This window comes from Schistocerca piceifrons, chromosome 8, assembly GCF_021461385.2.
Source record: "Schistocerca piceifrons isolate TAMUIC-IGC-003096 chromosome 8, iqSchPice1.1, whole genome shotgun sequence".
Lineage (NCBI taxonomy): Eukaryota > Metazoa > Arthropoda > Insecta > Orthoptera > Acrididae > Schistocerca > Schistocerca piceifrons.
Genome location: NC_060145.1, coordinates 299,948,035 through 299,966,897, shown reverse-complemented (window position 1 = coordinate 299,966,897; position 18,863 = coordinate 299,948,035). Strand labels below are relative to the sequence as shown.

Sequence of the window (18,863 nt, the reverse complement as noted above, 5' to 3'; positions counted from 1 at the left end):
GTTGTAGTCTTCACTGCCGGCCGGGGTGGCCGGCGGTTCTAGGCGCTACAGTCTGGAACCGCGCGACCACTATGGTCGCAGGTTCGAATCCTGCCTCGAGCATGGATGTGTGTGATGTCCCTAGGTTAGTTAGGTTTAAGTAGTTCTAAGTTCTAGGGAACTGATGACTCAGAAGTTAAGTCCTGTAGTGCTCAGAGCCATTTGAACCATTTTGTAGTCTTCAGTTCAAAGACTTGTTTGATGCAGCGTCCATGTTAGTTTATCCTGTGCCAGTCTCTTCACCTCTGAGTAGCTACTGCAAACTACATCTTTCTAATCTGCTTACTGCATTCATCTCTTGGTCTCCTTCTACGATTTTTGCACCTCCCCCTCAGTGCTCTGTCAAAGCCTTCAAACAGTATCATACCTTGTATCTCATCATCATTTATGTTCTCTTCCATTTCCATAATATTGCTCTCTAGTACATCTCCCTTGTATAAACCCTCTGTATATTCTTTCCACCTTTCAGTTTTCCCTTATTTACTTAGGACTGGTTTTCCATCTGAGCTCTTGATGTTCATACAGTTGATTCTCTTCTCCCGTAAGGTCTCTTAAATTTTCCTGTAGGCGGCATCTATCTCTCCCCAAGTGATATATGCTTCTAAATCCTTACATTTGTCCTCTAGCTTTTTCTGCTTAGTCATTTAACACTCCGTATCAGTCTCATTTTTTAGACATTTATGTTCCCTTTCACCCATTTTATTTAGAGCATTTTTATATTTTCTCATTTCTTCAGTTAAATCCAGTATCTCTTGTATTACCCAAGGATTTCAACTAGCCCTTGTCTTTTTACCTACTTGATCCTCTGCTGTCTTCACTATTCCATTTCTCAAAGGTATCCATTCTTTTTCTACTGTATTCCTTTCCCTTGTTCTTGTCAATTGTTCCCTAATGCTCTCTCTGAAATGCTTTACAGCTTCTGGTTCTTTCAGTTTGTTCAGGTCCAAACTCCTTAAATTCTTATCTTTTGTAGTTTCTTCAGTTTTAATCTACAGTTCATAACTAATAAATTGTGGTCAGAGTCCACATCTGCCCCTGGAATCTGGTTCTGAAATCTCTGTCTTTGCCATTATATAATCAGTCTGAAACCTTCCTGTGTCTTCAGGTCTCTTCCACATAGACAAGCAAATAATGGAAAATCCAGGATGGAATGTAACAATATTGTGAAAGTAATTGCCACTCGCCATGTAGTGGAGATGCTGAGTTGCAGATAGGCACAACCAAAAGACTCCACAGTTAAAGCTTTCAGCCTTTAAGGTCTTCATCAACAATAGACCACACACACACACACACACACACACACACACACACACACACAACTCCCACACACAACTGCAGTCTCAGGCAACTGAAACCACACTGCGAGCAGCAGCACCAGTACATGATGGGGGTGGCAACTGGGTTGTGGTGGGGAGGGGGAGGGGATAGTATGGTGGGGGGGGGGATGGACAGTGAAGTGCTGCAGGTTAGACAGAGGGCAGTGGAGAGGTAGAGACAGAGGGGGGAAGCAGTGGAAAAGGAGAGAAATAAAAAGACTGGATGTTATGGTGGGATGATGGCTGTGTAGTGCTGGAATGGGAACAGGAAACGGGGTGAGGACAGTGACTAACGGAGGCTGAGGCCAGGAGGGTTAAAGGAATGTAGGATGTATTGCAGGGAAAGTTCCGCCTGCCCAATTCAGAAAATCTGGTGTTGGTGGGAAGGATCCATATGGCACAGGTTGTGAAGCAGTCATTGAAATGAAGGATATCATGTTTGGCAACATGTCCAGCAACAGGGTGGTCCACTTGTTTCTTGGCCACAGTTTGTCAGTGGCCATTCATGTGGACAGACAGCTTGCTGGCTCTCATGCCTACATAGAATGCAGCACAATGGTTGCAGCTTAGCTTGTAGGTTACATGACTGGTTTCACAGGTAGCCCTGCCTTTGATGGGGTATGTGATGTTAGTGACTGGACTGGAGTAGGTGGTGGAGGGAGGATGTATGGGACAGGTCATGCATCTAGGTCTATTACAGGGGTATGAGCCATGAGGTAATGGCTTGGGAGCAGGGGTCGTGTAGGGATGGACGAGTATATTGTGTAGGTTCGGTGGATGGCAGAATACCACTGTGGGAGGGGTGGGAAGGATAGTGGACAGGGCATTTCTCATTTCAGGGCATGATGAAGGGTACCAGTACTGGGTGGTACTGAGTTACGAGGGGAATACTCCTCTGTGGCCAGACGGTGGGACTTTGGGAGGTGGTGGGAAACTGGAAGTATAAGGCATGGGAGATTTGTTTTTGTGCAAGGTTGGGAGGATAATTACAGTCAGTGAAGGTTTCAGTGAGACCCTCAGCATATTTTGAGAGGGACTGCTCATCACTGCAGATGTGATGACCACAGGTGGCTAGGCTGTATGGAAGGGACTTCCTCGTATGGAACAGATAGCAGCTGTCGAAGTAAAGACATTTCTGGTAGTTAGTATGTTTGATATGGCTGATGCAGCCATCTTTGAGATGGAGGTCAACATCTAGGAAGGCTCCCAGTGTATGTAACCTTAACCTATCCATTTCCCTTTTTGTATTTTCTAACCTTCCTTCTTGATTAAGGGATCAGACATTCCATGCTCCAATCCATAGAACACCAGTTTTGTTTCTCATCATAACAACATTTTGCTGACTACTCTCTGCATGGAGATCCACATGGGGGACTATCTTACCTCTGGAATATTGTACCCAAGAGCATGCTATCATCATTTAACTATACAGCAGAGCTGCATGGCCTCGGGAACAATTACGGCTGGTTTCCCTTTGCTTTCAGCCATTCACAGTACCAGCACAGCAAGGCCATTTTGGTTGATGTTGCAAGACCAGATCAGTTGATCAGACAAGCATAACAAAAAGACCATCAAACAAGTAAACTTTCAGCTAAGTCTGGCCTTGTCAGCCGGAGACAGTGGTCATGTGTGTGTAAGTTTCATTTGTATGAATGTGTGTGTGTGTGTGTGTGTGTGTGTGTGTGTGTGTGTGTGTGTTTTGTCTAATTCTGAAGAAGGCCGTTTGGCTGAAAAGATTACTTGTTTGACAGTTTGTTTGTTGTGTGTATATGCGATTTAACATCCTCGGTATATGGTGATTGCAATCTGTCCTTTTCACAATACTGTCATTGTTCCAGCCTGGAATTTCCATTGTTTTATTTTCCAATTTGTGATGACACAATTCCATTTGAAATGAAAGATGTATTTTATGTCAAATTGTGAATATACATTTGATCACTTGCACTAAAATAACAGGAAAACATACAATTTTATCCATGGTAATATCTCAAATGTTTTTTCTAAAGCCAATAACTTACATGTGGTTACTTTAAAAGAAAAAAAGGCTTCTAAAATGACAAGTACATTTGATGAGAAAGAGATTAATGTAAATGCTGTCAGTAGTAAGAGTCGTGGAGATGAAATGACAACCTACTCTGGGACATGTAAATTTTAACGATTTGAATGCATTGTGTGAACAGCAGTTAGAAGATGGACTGCCAACAAATTTAGAGTCAGAATTTATCAGCTGTAAAGTTTATATTGAAAATATAGTGTACAATTTGCTTTTGAAAATAATAGAAACAAAACAAAAGAAACATTAGACATTATTCATATTGATTTGAAGTGGGCTCTCAGCTCACGGTTTACATGGGCATACACAGCCCTTTTTCAGAAAAAGAGAGGTCCCTGTACTTTGATCATCTGTGGGATGTTTAAGATTTCTTAAAGCATTATTTCAGTGCTCACTTTCACATTTTAAAAGTGTGAACACAACATTTATACTGGTAAAAAATAAAATTCTATTGTGTCAGATCTCAAAATCTGTGGTTCAGATTTTTTTTCGTCAGAGGTATTGGTATGGAGTGCCAGTGCGTACTATCAGAAATCAAACACTGGAGGCATATATTTTCTCACTTTTATTGATTATTATTCCAACAAAGATGGAGTGTACACTGACAAGTCTAAAAATCAAGTTTGATTGTTTTATGAATACAATAACTGAACTTATTATCTAACTGGCAGAGCTATTGAGAAATTGATATGGAACAATGGGAAAGAATATTTAAATTCAGATGTCTTTCCTTTCTGTAAGACAGAAATGGATCTTTTTAAATCCATGTGGTCCCTATGTACATGAATTAAATGATACAACAGTTATGGATATGTTTTGATGCCTGTTAGCTGAAGCAAGAGTAGATAGGAAATTTTGGCTCAAAGTCACTGGTGCAGCTGTGTGCCTTAAAAACAGAATTTGAGCTATTACCACTGAAAGGAAAACCCCTCATGAAATATTATGTAGAAAGAAACCTAATGTTAAACATTTGCAGTTGTATTTTGTACATGCACCATAATAATTAAGAAAGTCAAAGTGGGACTGTAAAGCAGACTAAGGAATTTTTTATGCACCTCTGGAGTTATATACAAAGTACTAATTGTAAAATTATCAAATGGAACAACATGGTTCCAGAGACCTTTTCAAATTTCAAGCATCTGTGATGTATGTATGTATGTATACAGACTGAAGCAATGAATGAAAATTTGTACGGGATCTGAATCCTGGCCTAGGTACAAATTTTCATTCATCCATTTAGTCTGCAAATATAAAAAAAATAATCATTGCCAGAGAGGATGATGTTGTGGAAGAGGATGTCAGGTATATAGATCTAAAAGACATTGATTCAAAGTGTGGACTTTTAGTGATTCTGAGTATAAAAGCAAAGAATGTAAACCTATAAATGAGCAAATGGAAGAAAAGGGTATCATAGAGGGTTCAAGCAATCGTAAGAAGTCAAGAACACGAGTTGAGAAAGTCATCTAGAGAACGTAAAGTGCCTGATAGATTTAATGATTATGTAATGAGTAACTTTATTTATGTGAATTTCTGTAGTGCTCGTAGTTCACAAAATTTTGAGGAAGTGATGAATAGTAATGAACCAAAAGTTAGGAAACAAGTTGTGGATAAGGAAATTGAGTGTTTAAATAAGAATAAAACTTGGAAACTAATAATTAATCAAATAATGTAAGTGTTCTTGATGTGAAGTGGGTTTTTACAAGAAAGTCGGATAACACTTGCAAAGCAAGATCAGTCGTAAGCAGATTTTAACAAAAAGAAGTTGTGGATGATATTTATACACCACATGCAAAAATTGAAACTTTTGCTGCCATAGTGTTGTCAAAAGAGCTTAATTGTAGAATAAACAGATATACAGACTGCATTTCAAAATGGTAAAGTTTCCTCAGAAATTTATGTAAAGAAACTTCCAGGATACGTGGATGAAGCCGGCTCAGTTTTTAAGCTGTATAACATTTTGTATAGCTTGAGGAAAAGGTCCCCACATGTGGTATGTGTTTCAATGAGTTTTCAGAAAGCCTAAATACACTAGGAAAGTTCTGGCAAAATGTAAATTTTGGGACTAAAGAAGGCCACTTACTGAATAAAAGAAGCATTCAGTTGTCAGCAGAAAGAAAGAATACATATTAGCTTTTGGAATCAATCCACGCACGCAGACACACACACACACACACACACACACACACACACACACACACACACATATGTGCACATACGCACATGCACGGGCATGTACCGCACCTGCACGGGGGGGGGGGGGGGGGGGGGGGGACACGTCCATTTCCTACACAGTGCCAGCTGTACACACAATGCTGTTATTGCAGTTTGGTAGTTGGATGGGATTTGTGGCGGTTGGGGTTGATAAAGGATGAGAATGGGGGGAGGCAGGAAGAGGGATTGGGATTGGGTAGCTGGTGGCTTGGAGGGAGGTAACTGGTTTGTTGCCTATGAATGTGGGACAGATGGGTGGCAGGTGCAAGGGCTAAACACGTGGTGCATGGGTGCTGGAGGTGATGGGGAGTGGCACATGATGGAGGATAACATGGAGACTTGTATTTGGAGGGGATGATAACATAGAGGAAGGAAAAACTGTTGGTTGAGAATGTAGGGTCAGTAGGTTAAATGGAGATTGAGACCAGGAATTGGAACAAAGGATTTGTTGCTAAGGTAACTCGTATCAGTGTAGTTCAGAAGAGCTGGTGGTGAAAGGAAGGATTCAGATGACTTGGGTCATGAAGTATCCATTAAAACTGATGATGTTTTGTTCAACTGCATGTTGTGCCACTGGGTGGTCAACTTTTTTTGTGGCCACAATTTGGTGATGGCCATTTTTTCTGGTTGACAGCTGGTTGGTTGTCATACCAACATAAAAAGTTGTGCAGTGATTGCAGCAGATTTGGTATATGACAAGCTGCATTCACAGTTGGCCATGCCTCAGTTGGGACACAGTAAGCCTGGGAACAGGAGTAACAATTGACAAGGGGTGAATAGAGCACCTGGATCTTCCAAAGGGATATGACACTGTGGCAAGGGGTAGGGAGTGGGAGTGGCATAGGGATGGACCAGGACATTGTGTAGGTTGGGTGTGCAGTGGAATAACATCTCAAGAAGGGTGATAAGGATCTTGAGTAGGACATCCCTCATTCCTGAACCTGATGGTAGATAAACAAAGCCCTTGTGAAGAGTATGGTATAGTTGTTCCAGTCCAGGATGATATCGGGCGATTAGGGCTCTCTGCTTTGTAGCTGCTTCTTTGAGGTGGGGCCAAGAATTACAGGTATGTGAGGTGTTTACAGACTAGGTTTGGGGAGGGAGGTGATACTGCCTGTCTGTGAAGGCCTTCAGAAGACCTTCAGCGTACTGGTCAAGGGAGTTCTCATGACTGCAGGTACACCATCCATGGGTGGCCAGACTGTATAGGCATGTTTTTTTTTTTTTGTATGGAAGGGGCGACAGCTGTCAAAAGACTGCTACTGTTCGTTGTTTATGGCTCAAATGTGGACATAGATGTGACTGGAGCCATCAGAGAGGTGTAGGTCAACATTCATAAAGGTGGTGCATTTGGTAGAGGAGGATCATGTGAAGTAGATGGGAGAGAAGGTGTTGAGGTTGTGAAGGAATGATGATAGTGTGGAGTGGCTATGAAGATATTGTAAGTGAACCAAAATCAGGCAAGGGGTTTGGGGTTTTGAGAGGCTACGGAGGCTTCCTCTAGATGGGCCACAAAAAAGTCAGATTAGGAGGGTGCCACATAGCTGCTGATAGGTATGCTGTTGTTCTTGTTGTTGTGGTCTTCAGTCTTGAGATTGGTTTGATGCAGCTCTCCATGCTACTCTATCCTGTACAAGCTTCTTCATCTCCCAGTAACTACTGCAACCTACATCCTTCTGAATCTGCTTAGTGTATTCATCTCTTGGTTTCCCTCTACGATTTTTACCCTCCACGCTGCTCTCCAATACTACATTGGTGATCCCTTGATGCCTCAGAACATGTCCTACCAACCGATCCCTTCTCCTAGTCAAGTTGTGCCACAAACTCCTTTACTCCCCAATTCTATTCAATACCTCCTCATTAGTTATGTGATCTACCCATCTAATCTTCAGTATTCTTCCGTAGCACCACATTTCGAAAGCTTCTATTCTCTTCTTGTCCAAACTATTTATCATCCATGTTTCACTTCCATACATGGCTACACTCCATACAAATACTTTCAGAAACAACTTCCTGACACTTAAATCTATACTCGATGTTAACAAATTTCTCTTCTTCAGAAACGCTTTCCTTGCCATTGCCAGTCTACATTTGATATCCTCTCTACTTTGAACATCATCAGTTATTTTGCTCCCCAAATAGCAAAACTCCTTTACTACTTTAAGTGTCTCATTTCCTAATCTAATTCCCTCAGCATCACCTGACTTAATTCGACTACATTCCATTATCCTCATTTTGCTTTTGTTGATGTTCATCTTATATCCTCCTTTCAAGACACTATCCATTCCGTTCAACTGCTCTTCCAGCTCCTTTGCTGTCTCTGACAGTATTCCAATGTCATCGGCAGACCTCAAAGTTTTTATTTCTTCTCCATCGATTTTAATACCTACTCCGAATTTTTCTTTTGTTTCTTTCACTGCTTGCTCAATATACAGATTGAATAACATCGGGGAGAGGCTGCAACCCTGTCTCACTCCCTTCACAACCACTGCTTCCCTTTCGTGTCCCTCGATTCTTACAACTGCCATCTGGTTTCTGTACAAATTATAAATAGCCTTTTGCTCCCTGTATTTTACCCCTGCCACCTTCAGAATTTGAAAGAGTATTCCAGTCAACATTGTCAAAAGCTTTCTCTAAGTCTACAAATGCTAGAAACGTAGGTTTGCCTTTCCTTAATCTAGCTTCTAAGATAAGTCGTAGGGTCAGTATTGCCTCATGTATTCCAATATTTCTACGGATTCCAAACTGATCTTCCCCGAGGTTGGCTTCTACTAGTTTTTCCATACGTCTGTAAAGAATTCGCGTTGGTATTTTGCAGCCGTGACTTATTAAACTGATAGTTTGGTAATTTTCACATCTGTCAACACCTGCTTTCTTTGGGATTGGAATTATTATATTCTTCTTGAAGTCTGAGGGTATTTCGCCTGTCTCATATATCTTGCTCACCAGATGGTAGAGTTTTGTCAGGACTGGCTCTCCCAAGGCTGTCAGTAGTTCCAATGGAATGTTGTCTACTCCCGGGGCCTTGTTTCGACTCAGGTCTTTCAGTGCTCTGTCAAACTCTTCACGCAGTATCATATCTCCCATTTCATCTTCATCTACCTCCTCTTTCATTTCCATAATATTGTCCTCAAGTACATCGCCCTTGTATAGACCCTCTATATATTCCTTCCACCTTTCTGCTTTCCCTTCTTTGCTCAGAACTGGGTTTCCATCTGAGCTCTTGATATTCATACAAGTGGTTCTCTTTTCTCCAAAGGTCTCTTTAATTTTCCTGTAGGCAGTATCTATCTTACCCCTGGTGAGACTAGCCTCTACATCCTTACATTTGTCCTCTAGCCATCGCTGCTTAGCCATTTTGCACTTACTGTCGATTTCATTTTTGAGACGTTTGTATTCCTTTTTGCCTGCTTCATTTACTGCATTTTTATATTTTCTCCTTTCATCAATTAAGTTCAATATTTCTTCTATTACCCAAGGATTTCTAGCAGCCCTTGTCTTTTTACCTACTTTGTCCTCTGCTGCCTTCACTACTTCATCCCTCAAAGCTAACCATTCTTCTTCTACTGTATTTCTTTCCCTCATTCCTGTCAATTGTTCCCTTATGCTCTCCTTGAAACTCTGTACAACCTCTGGTTTAGTCAGTTTATCCAGGTCCCATGTCCTTCAATTCCCACCTTTTTGCAGTTTCTTCAGTTTTAATCTACAGTTCATAACCAATAGATTGTGGTCAGAGTCCACATCTGCCCCTGGAAATGTCTTACAATTTAAAACCTGGTTCCTAAATCTCTGACTTACCATTATATAATCTATCTGATACCTTCTAGTATCTCCAGGATTCTTCCATGTATACAACCTTCTTTTATGATTCTTGAACCAAGTGTTAGCAAAATTCTACCAGGCGGCTTCCTCTTTCATTTCTTCCCCCCAATCCATATTCACCTACTTTGTTTCCTTCTCTCCCCTTTCCTACTACCGAATTCCAGTCACCCATGACTATTAAATTTTCGTCTCCCTTCACTTTCTGAATAATTTCTTTTATTTCATCATACATTTCTTCAATTTCTTCATCATCTGCAGAGCTAGTTGGCATATAAACTTGTACTACTGTGGTAGGCATGGGCTTCATGTCTATCTTGGCTACAATGATGCGTTCACTATGCTGTTTGTAGTAGCTTACCCGCACTCCTATTTTTTTATTCATTATTAAACCTACTCCTGCATTACCCCTATTTGATTTTGTATTTATAACCCTGTATTCACCTGACCAAAAGTCTTGTTCCTCCTGCCACCGAACTTCACTAATTCCCACTATATCTAACTTTAACCTATCCATTTCCATTTTTAGATTTTCTAACCTACCTGCCCAATTAAGGGATCTGACATTCCCCGCTCCAATCCGTAGAATGACAGTTTTCTTTCTCCTGATAGGTATGCTATGGATCTGTTTATAACTTCCCCTAAAGGACATGTACTTATTTGTGACGATGTAGTGTATGCAGAATGAGATAGTGGGTTTGAAATCTGTAGGAGGGTGGGAAAGGTAGTGTTCGATAGTGGCAAGGCCATGGGCATGAGGGATGTTGGTGTATAGGTAGGTGCATCAATAGTGATGACCAAGAATTCAGGAGGAAAATGAGTGGGGGTGGTGGAGAGATTCAAATCTTTGATTTGAAAGGCTAGGTTTTGGGCAGTTGGTTGGAGGTGTTGGTCGACCAGAGCAGATATTCTTTCAGTAGGAGTGCAATAACAAGTTCCAGGATTGTAGGGGTTTGTGGAGCATGGAGAAGGTGGGTGTGTGGGGTGTTATTGGGTAAGGATGGAGGTGGACTAAGGGGAAAGGTTATTGGATGTGCCTAAGGATTTCAATTGGGATTTAGAGGTTACGTTGGGCTTCAGGGATGGGATCACAATGGCAAAGCTTATAGATGGGGGAATCAGACAGTTGGCAGAATCCTTATGTCAGGTTCTTACTCGAATTCATCACAACAGGGGAGTCTTTGTCTGCAAGGAGGATGATAAGCTCAGGACTCCCATGCTCACTGTGCTGAAGGTCTCACGAGGGACATCACAGACACACTTTACCCCCAAAACCTTGTCTGCAAACACATTTCCTGTGCCATATCTTCACAAATCTCTAATCCTCCCATCACCTACAAGGATCAGCTACATGGGAGCACCCTCCTCATCACCCATATCAGCCTGGGATGGAACAGTTGAACTATATCCTTTGCCAGGGCTTTGATTCTTTTATCGTCATGCCCAGATATTAGACTCATCCTACCAAAGATGTTTCCCACCCCTCCTGCCTACTCAACCTACACAACATCCTAGCCCATCCCTATGCCACTCCCATTCTCAACTTCTTGCCTCTTGTGGAAGGTGTAGGTACAAGGTATTCCCAGTCCACCCACCCATCACTTCTTACTCCTGTCAAAGGTTTATCCTACCCCATCAGAGGCAGGGCCACCTGTGAAAGCAGCCAAGTCATATGGCAGATCTGTCGCAATCACAGTACATCTTTTTATGTCCAAATCACAACCAACCAGCTGTCCACCAGAATGAATGGCCACTGCCAAACTGGCCAAATACAACATCTGGATCCTTCCTCCACCACCATCCTTTCTGAACTATGCAGATGGGAGCTATCCTTGCAATACAGCCTTCACTCCCAGAACCCTCCTCGTCCCAATCTCCATTAACCCACTGTCCCCACAGCCTCCACCCAACTGTTTTTTCTTCCTCTGTCCCTGTTGGAGAGCAAGATATGCTGAACACATTGTATATATTCCTTGTCAGATGATCTCAGAATATTTCACCAAGGAAAAAATAATTTATTGAAAATGTGGTGCAAATTCTATAATAAAATTATGATACTGAACATTAGATATTTACGTGAAGCTTGCGGTGAACAAAGATAATTAAAGACAAAAAATATTAAGGCTACTCATTTTAATTTATACTTATTACAAATTTACCTTCAACAGGAAATAATTTCTTCTTACATCCACACTTGTTTTGAGACATGTCTGTAAAAATATAATTTGTGTGTGATTATCCTGAAAATAAAACAATGGAAAATCCAATATGGAATGTAGCAGTGTTATGAATAGGATAGTTGCTGCTCACCATATAGTAGAGGTGCTGAGTCGTTGAAAATATTTTGTAGATAAACTGAAGATACTTGTACTTATCTGCACAAGTTTCACCACAGAATGGTAGAGAGATAAACCTATAGGTAAATTGCAACCAGTGTCCACTGCAGAGTGTCCAGAGCAAATCCGACCCACACAGTAAACAAAACATAGACCAGACAGCACTGAGAGTCAGAACATGCTAGGCATGACATCGGCCACCTGCCGATCACTGACCTACCACACCTGGTGGGGCAGGGGCACAGCATGTATTAAATTCATGTTTCCACGTCAACTCTGACTTCAGCATCTATTCATCGTATGCGTAGCCCATATAAGTGTCACCCTCCCTTCCATACTCCTAACCAGCAATTCGACTGCCTCCCTCTGAGCCACTAGCTAGCCACCCCAACCCTTCTTCTTGACCCTTGTGTGTGTGTGTACACTAGCTTGAGAAAGGATTGATTCTGAAAGCTAGCAAGTTTCCTTTCTCCTTTGCATGTGTCTGTCAACACCATAACACTTCTGCTATTTGGTGAGTGGTTTCCTTTACTCCTAATATTTACTTTTTAAAAATTCCGGGTTTTTAAAGAAGTAAATTTGATTACTACATACATGTATTTATAAGTGCAAATTATGTGTTCTGTATAATTGTGTTTGTTGATGGTATGCTATTTTGTTGTACAAGTAAAGAGAAATTACAAGAAACCAAGAAGTTGTTATCCAAGTGATCTCAAATGAAAGACTTCAGTGAAGTAAAGAAATGTCTGGGGATAAATATTGATTATAATTACGCAAAGTGCATAATGACTCTTAGTCAGGATACCTTATTGAATGTCTAGTTAAGAAATATCAGATGGAAATTTCAAAGTTGTACAGTACACCAACAGAAGTTAATTTGAAACTAGAACCAGCTCAAGGTGCAAGTCATGATATTATGTCCAGAAACTTGATAGATGCTCTCGTGTGCATTAGTTCAGGAACATGGCCATATGTAAATTGCAGTGTAAACTATGGAAGTAGGTTTCAGTAATGTTATAGTGACACTTTTAAGTATACCTTCCTTGAAGTTAATCTATGAAAGAACTGAAAATATTGATTTCTTGGATTGTTTTATAGATGCAGATTGGGTAAGTGATAGTGTAGTTTGTAAGTCCATGTCATGTTACGTAATTACATAATTTGGAAATCTAAGAAACAAGAAAGGATTATGAAATCCTCTACTTTTGCTGAGTTTGTAGCATTGTCAGAAGTAGTCATTGAGGTTAAATTAATTCTAGATATTTTGAATAGCTTTGATGCAAAATCTGATGAGCCCATGAAAGAATATGAAGAGAACTCAGGGCCAATCAGTATTGTTAGATATGGCAACTTTACTAAAAATACAAAGTACATTGAAACACTCCACCATTTCATGAATGAATGTTACATGAATGGAATTATAGATATTTGTAAAGTAAATTTGGAAAACAATGTAGCAGATATTTTACCAAGTCATTGAGCAAGGTTAATTTGTAAAATTTTGAGAAATATAATTTGATTGTGTTATAAATGCAAGGAGTAGAAGCCATTGTAAGGAGCAAAAGACATTTCAAAAATTTCTATTTCTGTGTTTCACTATTCTGTTTGGTTTGGCTTTCTTTCAATAATTTCTGTGTATGGTAAAATGTAACCTGACATGCATCACTAACATAGATGTCTATTTGAATAAAAATTAAACTGAAAAGGTGACCTCTTTCTCATTTCCCTTTGTATTTGTAACATATGTCCTACAGTTAATGTTTCTGTACCTTGGTTTTGGAAGTTATATGATTAACTGACCAGCAAGACCTATACAAATTTCTTTAAAAAAGTAGAGGAACACAGTTTACAGTTTGTGTTATTGGTCTTGAGTCCAAAGGCTGTTTGATGCAGTCTCAACACTAGTCTGACCTGTGCAAGCCTCTTCATCTCTGCTGAATTACCTACATTTGAAACTATTTACTGTGTTCAACAAGGCTTGGTCTCCCTCTGCAGTGTTTACTCTCCCTCTTCCACTATCAATGAATCTTTTACTTTAGTTAAGTTGTGGTAAAATTTCTCTTCTCCCTAATTCAGTTCAGTACTATATTATTAGTAATTCAGTCTAACCATTTAGTTTTTATAGTTCTTTCATAGCATGACATTTCAAAAGCTTAAATTCTTTTATGAGCATGTTATTACACACATTTCACTTCCATACAAGATACACTCCAAATAAATACCTTCAGAAGAATACTTCATAATGCTTAACTTTATATTGGGTGTTAACAAAAATTTCTCTTTTTTAAGAAATCTTATGTTGCGATTGCCTGTTTGCATTTAAAATCCTTTCTACTTTTGCCATCATAATTTATGTTGTTGCCCAAATAGTACAAATTTTAGTGCCTCATTTCCTGACCTCATCCTCTGAGCACTAGCTGATTTGATTTGACTACTTTCCATTACTATTTTTTTTTCACTTTTTTGTTGATTTTCATCTTTAAACTTCTTTTAAAGACACTATTCCTTACATTTAACTGACTGTCCAAATCCTTTGTCATCCATGGCAGAATTATACCATTGACATAATCAAAGTTTTTATTACTTCATTGTGGATTTTAATTCCCTTTCCACATTTCTCTTGGATTTCTTTACTGATTGTTCAATGTCACATGGACATGGATAGGCTAAAACCTTATCTCATTCCCTTCTCAACTACTGCTCCCCATTCATTTCTTCTGAAGCCATATGCTTCTGGTAAGGATATATTAAAATAAGTATGTAGTAAATTGCTAAGGGTGTTTATTTCTGTAACTGGCACCACTAAAATTTAGTGTAGTTCCACATAATACAAACTTTCATGAATTGTGCATTGTTGACAACAGCAAGTTGGAAAAAAGGCTGTGTTAAGGAGAAGTTATCCCACTTTGGCATCCTAATGAGAAATACTTCCTTGCAGAAGATAGTAATGTGAGAAGTGGGGATGCCAATATAACATATGATAGACTAGAATCACATTGGTATGTAGCTACAAAGGAAATATTGACTCTGTACTGGCAGGATTAGAATAGAGGTAAATATATATTAATGGTCTATTGAGTGATAGGCTGAATTACATCCACAAGCATGAAAGTTACATTTTATGTTACTTTTAACTACTACAAATGAGAAAAGAGCTGTGTTTTATTATTAGAGATAAAAGATTTTAACATTTACCTGCATATTCATTGTTAAATATCTTTGTTAATAATTTTATATGAAGTTGCAGACAGACTGAATGATGTATACCTAAAGGCTTTTTGTTGTTGTTTGTTTAGGGGGCAATGGATGGACAACAACTACCACCCTCTCCTGATAGTGGTTGCAGTGATTGCAGTGACTATTCCAGTGATTTCTCAGTTGGCTCCCCTTCATCTGTAATGTCAGGTGTAATGAGGACTGACACAGAGAAAGTGGTGACAATGAGTGCTCAAGTAGTTGCACAACCCACAAATCTCCATACGCAGATAGGTATGTTGACAGTTGGAATACATTTTACTGTACCAAAGATGAGAGTATCAAGAGACAGCTGCTGTATAATAACCCGTCTCTGTCTTCTTGAACATGGCAATAATAACAGAAAGTGGAAATGTTAAGCACCGATACACTTCTAACATAAATAATTCTAAATTTCTTATCAGGATATCACCTAACACCATGTACTGCTGTCTTTGTTTGTACAAAGAATTGCACTGATAACAAATACATACACAGCTGGGCATTAAAATTGTTATACCATGAAGACAGAATGCAACAAATGCCAAATTGGCCTGTGTGTACTGCATACTTGCATATTCAAGTTATCAGCAACCTCACAAAATAGGTAGGAGTAATACCATTCTAAAAACATCCACCAGCACGTGTTTTTATTTTTCAACATGGCCAACATTGTTACAGCTTTCGTGGATAATGCAACAGACAGTGGTGTGCCAAACAACATCACTGGGGGTTGGAGTGGCACTGAGCCATCTTTTTAGCTGTGTCCTGGTTCTGCATGCAGCATCATGGTTGACATATACATGTGTGGTGGTTTCAAGATGGACCTTGTCTGATTGTATTCATCACATCATACAGCCCCAGCACCTTGTGTGATGGTATGTTGTGTCATATGGTCAGTGGCGGATACTTACAGGGGGCGCATGGGGCATGCGCTGCCCATAGCTGGGCCGCCCAAATTGCCACCTGCACCACTCCCGCTAGTCAACCCACACACTATTTGTTTGTTTCATCCATCAGTTGACTCAACTGAATTGAATTACTGAGTAGCTGTACTTTCCTATGTAGCACACGCGTTTCTGTGTGGCACATAGACAGCTAACACATACGTACGAGAAAAGTTGCAGCAATTTTTATTACGGTAAAAGTAAAGGTAGCTCAAGATATCTTTAGTGCCCCCTCCTTGAGGTTTTTCTGTATCCACCACTGCATATAGTACACAATGAAATCATCTTTGTTTTACATAGCCAGTAATGTGGACAGCAGGCATTACATTTTGAGGTATCAATGACATATTTTAACAAGATAGTCCAAGACCACATGTTGCCCATACTGTCCTGATCTGCTGCGATGCAGAGGGTGTTTGGCTGTTGCCCTGACCTGCATGCCACCCAAATCTCCCACCTGATGACAACATCTAGTCAGGGGTTGCCTAGAGGCTGGCTCATCGTAACTCACCAGCCATGACCAATGATGAACTCTGGCACAGAGCTGAAGCAGCATAAGTGATGTAGCTGTATCTATCATCAAAGCTCAGATTAATTTGGTGCCCAGCTGTGTTAGGTGGCAGTTCTTTGTAGTTAATTTCACTTTCTGTATATGCTTGTACTGTCTACAAATTAAATAATGTATTCTTTCTACTATAATCCATATGCACAATAGATGAAATTTTGTTATTTGCTGACTTTCCTGTAGTCTGATTAAAATTGCTTGAAAGTTGACACTTCGTGCATTAGAGCTGGTTTCCCCCAGTTGGAGCGCTCTGCGTCACGCCCAAACCATTCACCATTGCTGAGCTGCCACAACAATTGATCAGTTCACTTCCAATTCCTTGTCCAGAATTATTTCTTGAAGTGTTTGGATCCTGAAACACACACACACACACACACACACACACACACACACACACACACACACACACACACACGAAGCTAAGGAAACACACACGTTTCATACACAGCATTAACCAAACAGGACTGCTGGATACATCCACACAAAATGTGATTCAGTGTCACATATACATTTATAATAATCACAGAGATTGGCTTAGATTAAATAAGCTTCACATGATGATGTGTGAAGCTCAATTTTTGAATGCTGCAATTCATTGTTGTGACCAGAATGCTACAGTCATAAACAAAACTTCTTAACCCAGTGTTTTGCTGTAGCTCAATCGTTAGCATGTGAGCCGAATGATTAGCATGTAAGCTTGGCATGTAGAAGGTTGTAGATTCGAATCTCGGTAGTGACATTTTTTAATTTCTCTATTTTTTGTGTATAGTTTTCTACTCATCATTTTCATCATCATATTGACTTTTTTATTTGCTCTTATTTTTCTCCCTGTCATTCTTTTTTTGTTGGAATCTGCCTGTGTTGCCTGTAATCTGCAACCAAGTGTCAACAAGGACTGCTCATCAGTTGGCTCATGTAGTCAGTGTGAGGATAACATCAGGTAACCAGTGATAGTGAGAAATTACAGTTTGTTTGTAGTACTGAAACATAATTTTTTCTGTCTTGAGTTTTCTCATACAGATTAACTTCAATCACTGGTAACAAAATTATTGTGATTTTAGTTCTACAACAGATTGTTAACTGCCATTTTCTGGGATATATTGTATGTCGTGAGGCCGTAGTTAGCTTAGGGCATGAGTTTAAATTCAGGGTACAGAATGTGTTGTCTGCCACATTTCATTCATTGGTTACATAGAATCAGCTGTCATCAGAGCATCTTGCATTTCCAACATACTTCGTGGCAGTGTATTCCAACATACTCTGCTTTACATATTAACAGCATTTGTGATGTGATCCACTATGCTTGTGTGTCCCATATAACTGAGTGGCAGCCCAGCAATCGATGTGGCACCAGTGACAGACATCAACTGTCTAGTAATTTTATTCAAGACTGTAATGCTGCAATTTTAATGGTCGGCATTTAAATTTAGATGTTATACGTGTCATGTTTCAACAGTTTTAAATGTTCACATTTTCAGGTATTGCACCTGCCTCCATTTCACCAGTCGGCCAGGCATTACAGCCCGGAATGCTTGTGGTGTTGCAGCAACAGTCAAAAACAGTAATGCCTCCACCACCACCACCACCTATACTGCTACAGCCACAGCAACAGACACAGCCTCTGGCACCCCCACCTACACCTCCACTCTCACCTCAGGTCCCACGCCCTATTTTGCCAGGTGTGAACATTCCTGATGCAATGGATGGATGCAGTGAGCCAGCCATCAACAGGATCAGGATGCCTGGTCGCATGGTAGAACAAATGAAGGACAGAGCATGGGCCATAATCTTTGCATATCCAGAAACAAAACTCACAGACAAAGATGAATATGGCAACATGTAAGCATTTATTACCTCTTTTGATGAATTTGTTTCATGATGTCAAATTATATATAAACAGGTGCATTCAAAGGATTGAGTAAATGTATCACACACTAATAGTGACTGCACCATACAATAGCCAGACAGACAAAATATGATATGGAAATAGTTACTCAACTTACAAATTATGCGATATCATAAACTATATTCAGTTGATTTTTATAACCTGTTCACTGCTCCCTGCTTCCCTTATGAGTGGCTAGCTTTCCTCATTCCATTGTTTCTATTTCACACTAGAATTATAGGTATTGTCCTACATATGTACATTTCCCTTGGACAGAAATCTGCAAGAATACACTGTAATTATGCAAAAAGAAAACATAATTGAGAAAAAGCAACTACATTCATCTAGCTGATTGACCTTGGTACACAGAAACACGTAGCAACATTGAGACTTTACTAGCTTTCAAACTGCTACTATTTCTCTACTATAACTACACACAGCCACACAGTTTGGTATCT

General features: G+C 39.9%; 1 protein-coding gene across 3 annotated transcripts in view; it reads left to right on the top strand.

The window, feature by feature from the left end:
* The window catches only part of LOC124712525 (actin cytoskeleton-regulatory complex protein PAN1-like), a 287,605-nt gene that overhangs the window by 223,375 nt on the left and 45,367 nt on the right, over positions 1-18,863 (top strand). For all 3 annotated transcript variants that reach the window (XM_047242837.1, XM_047242835.1, XM_047242836.1), the window contains 2 exons: positions 15,071-15,263; positions 17,999-18,359. In XM_047242837.1, coding sequence (XP_047098793.1) covers positions 15,071-15,263; positions 17,999-18,359 — 554 coding nt within the window. The remainder of the gene's footprint in view (positions 1-15,070; positions 15,264-17,998; positions 18,360-18,863) is intronic.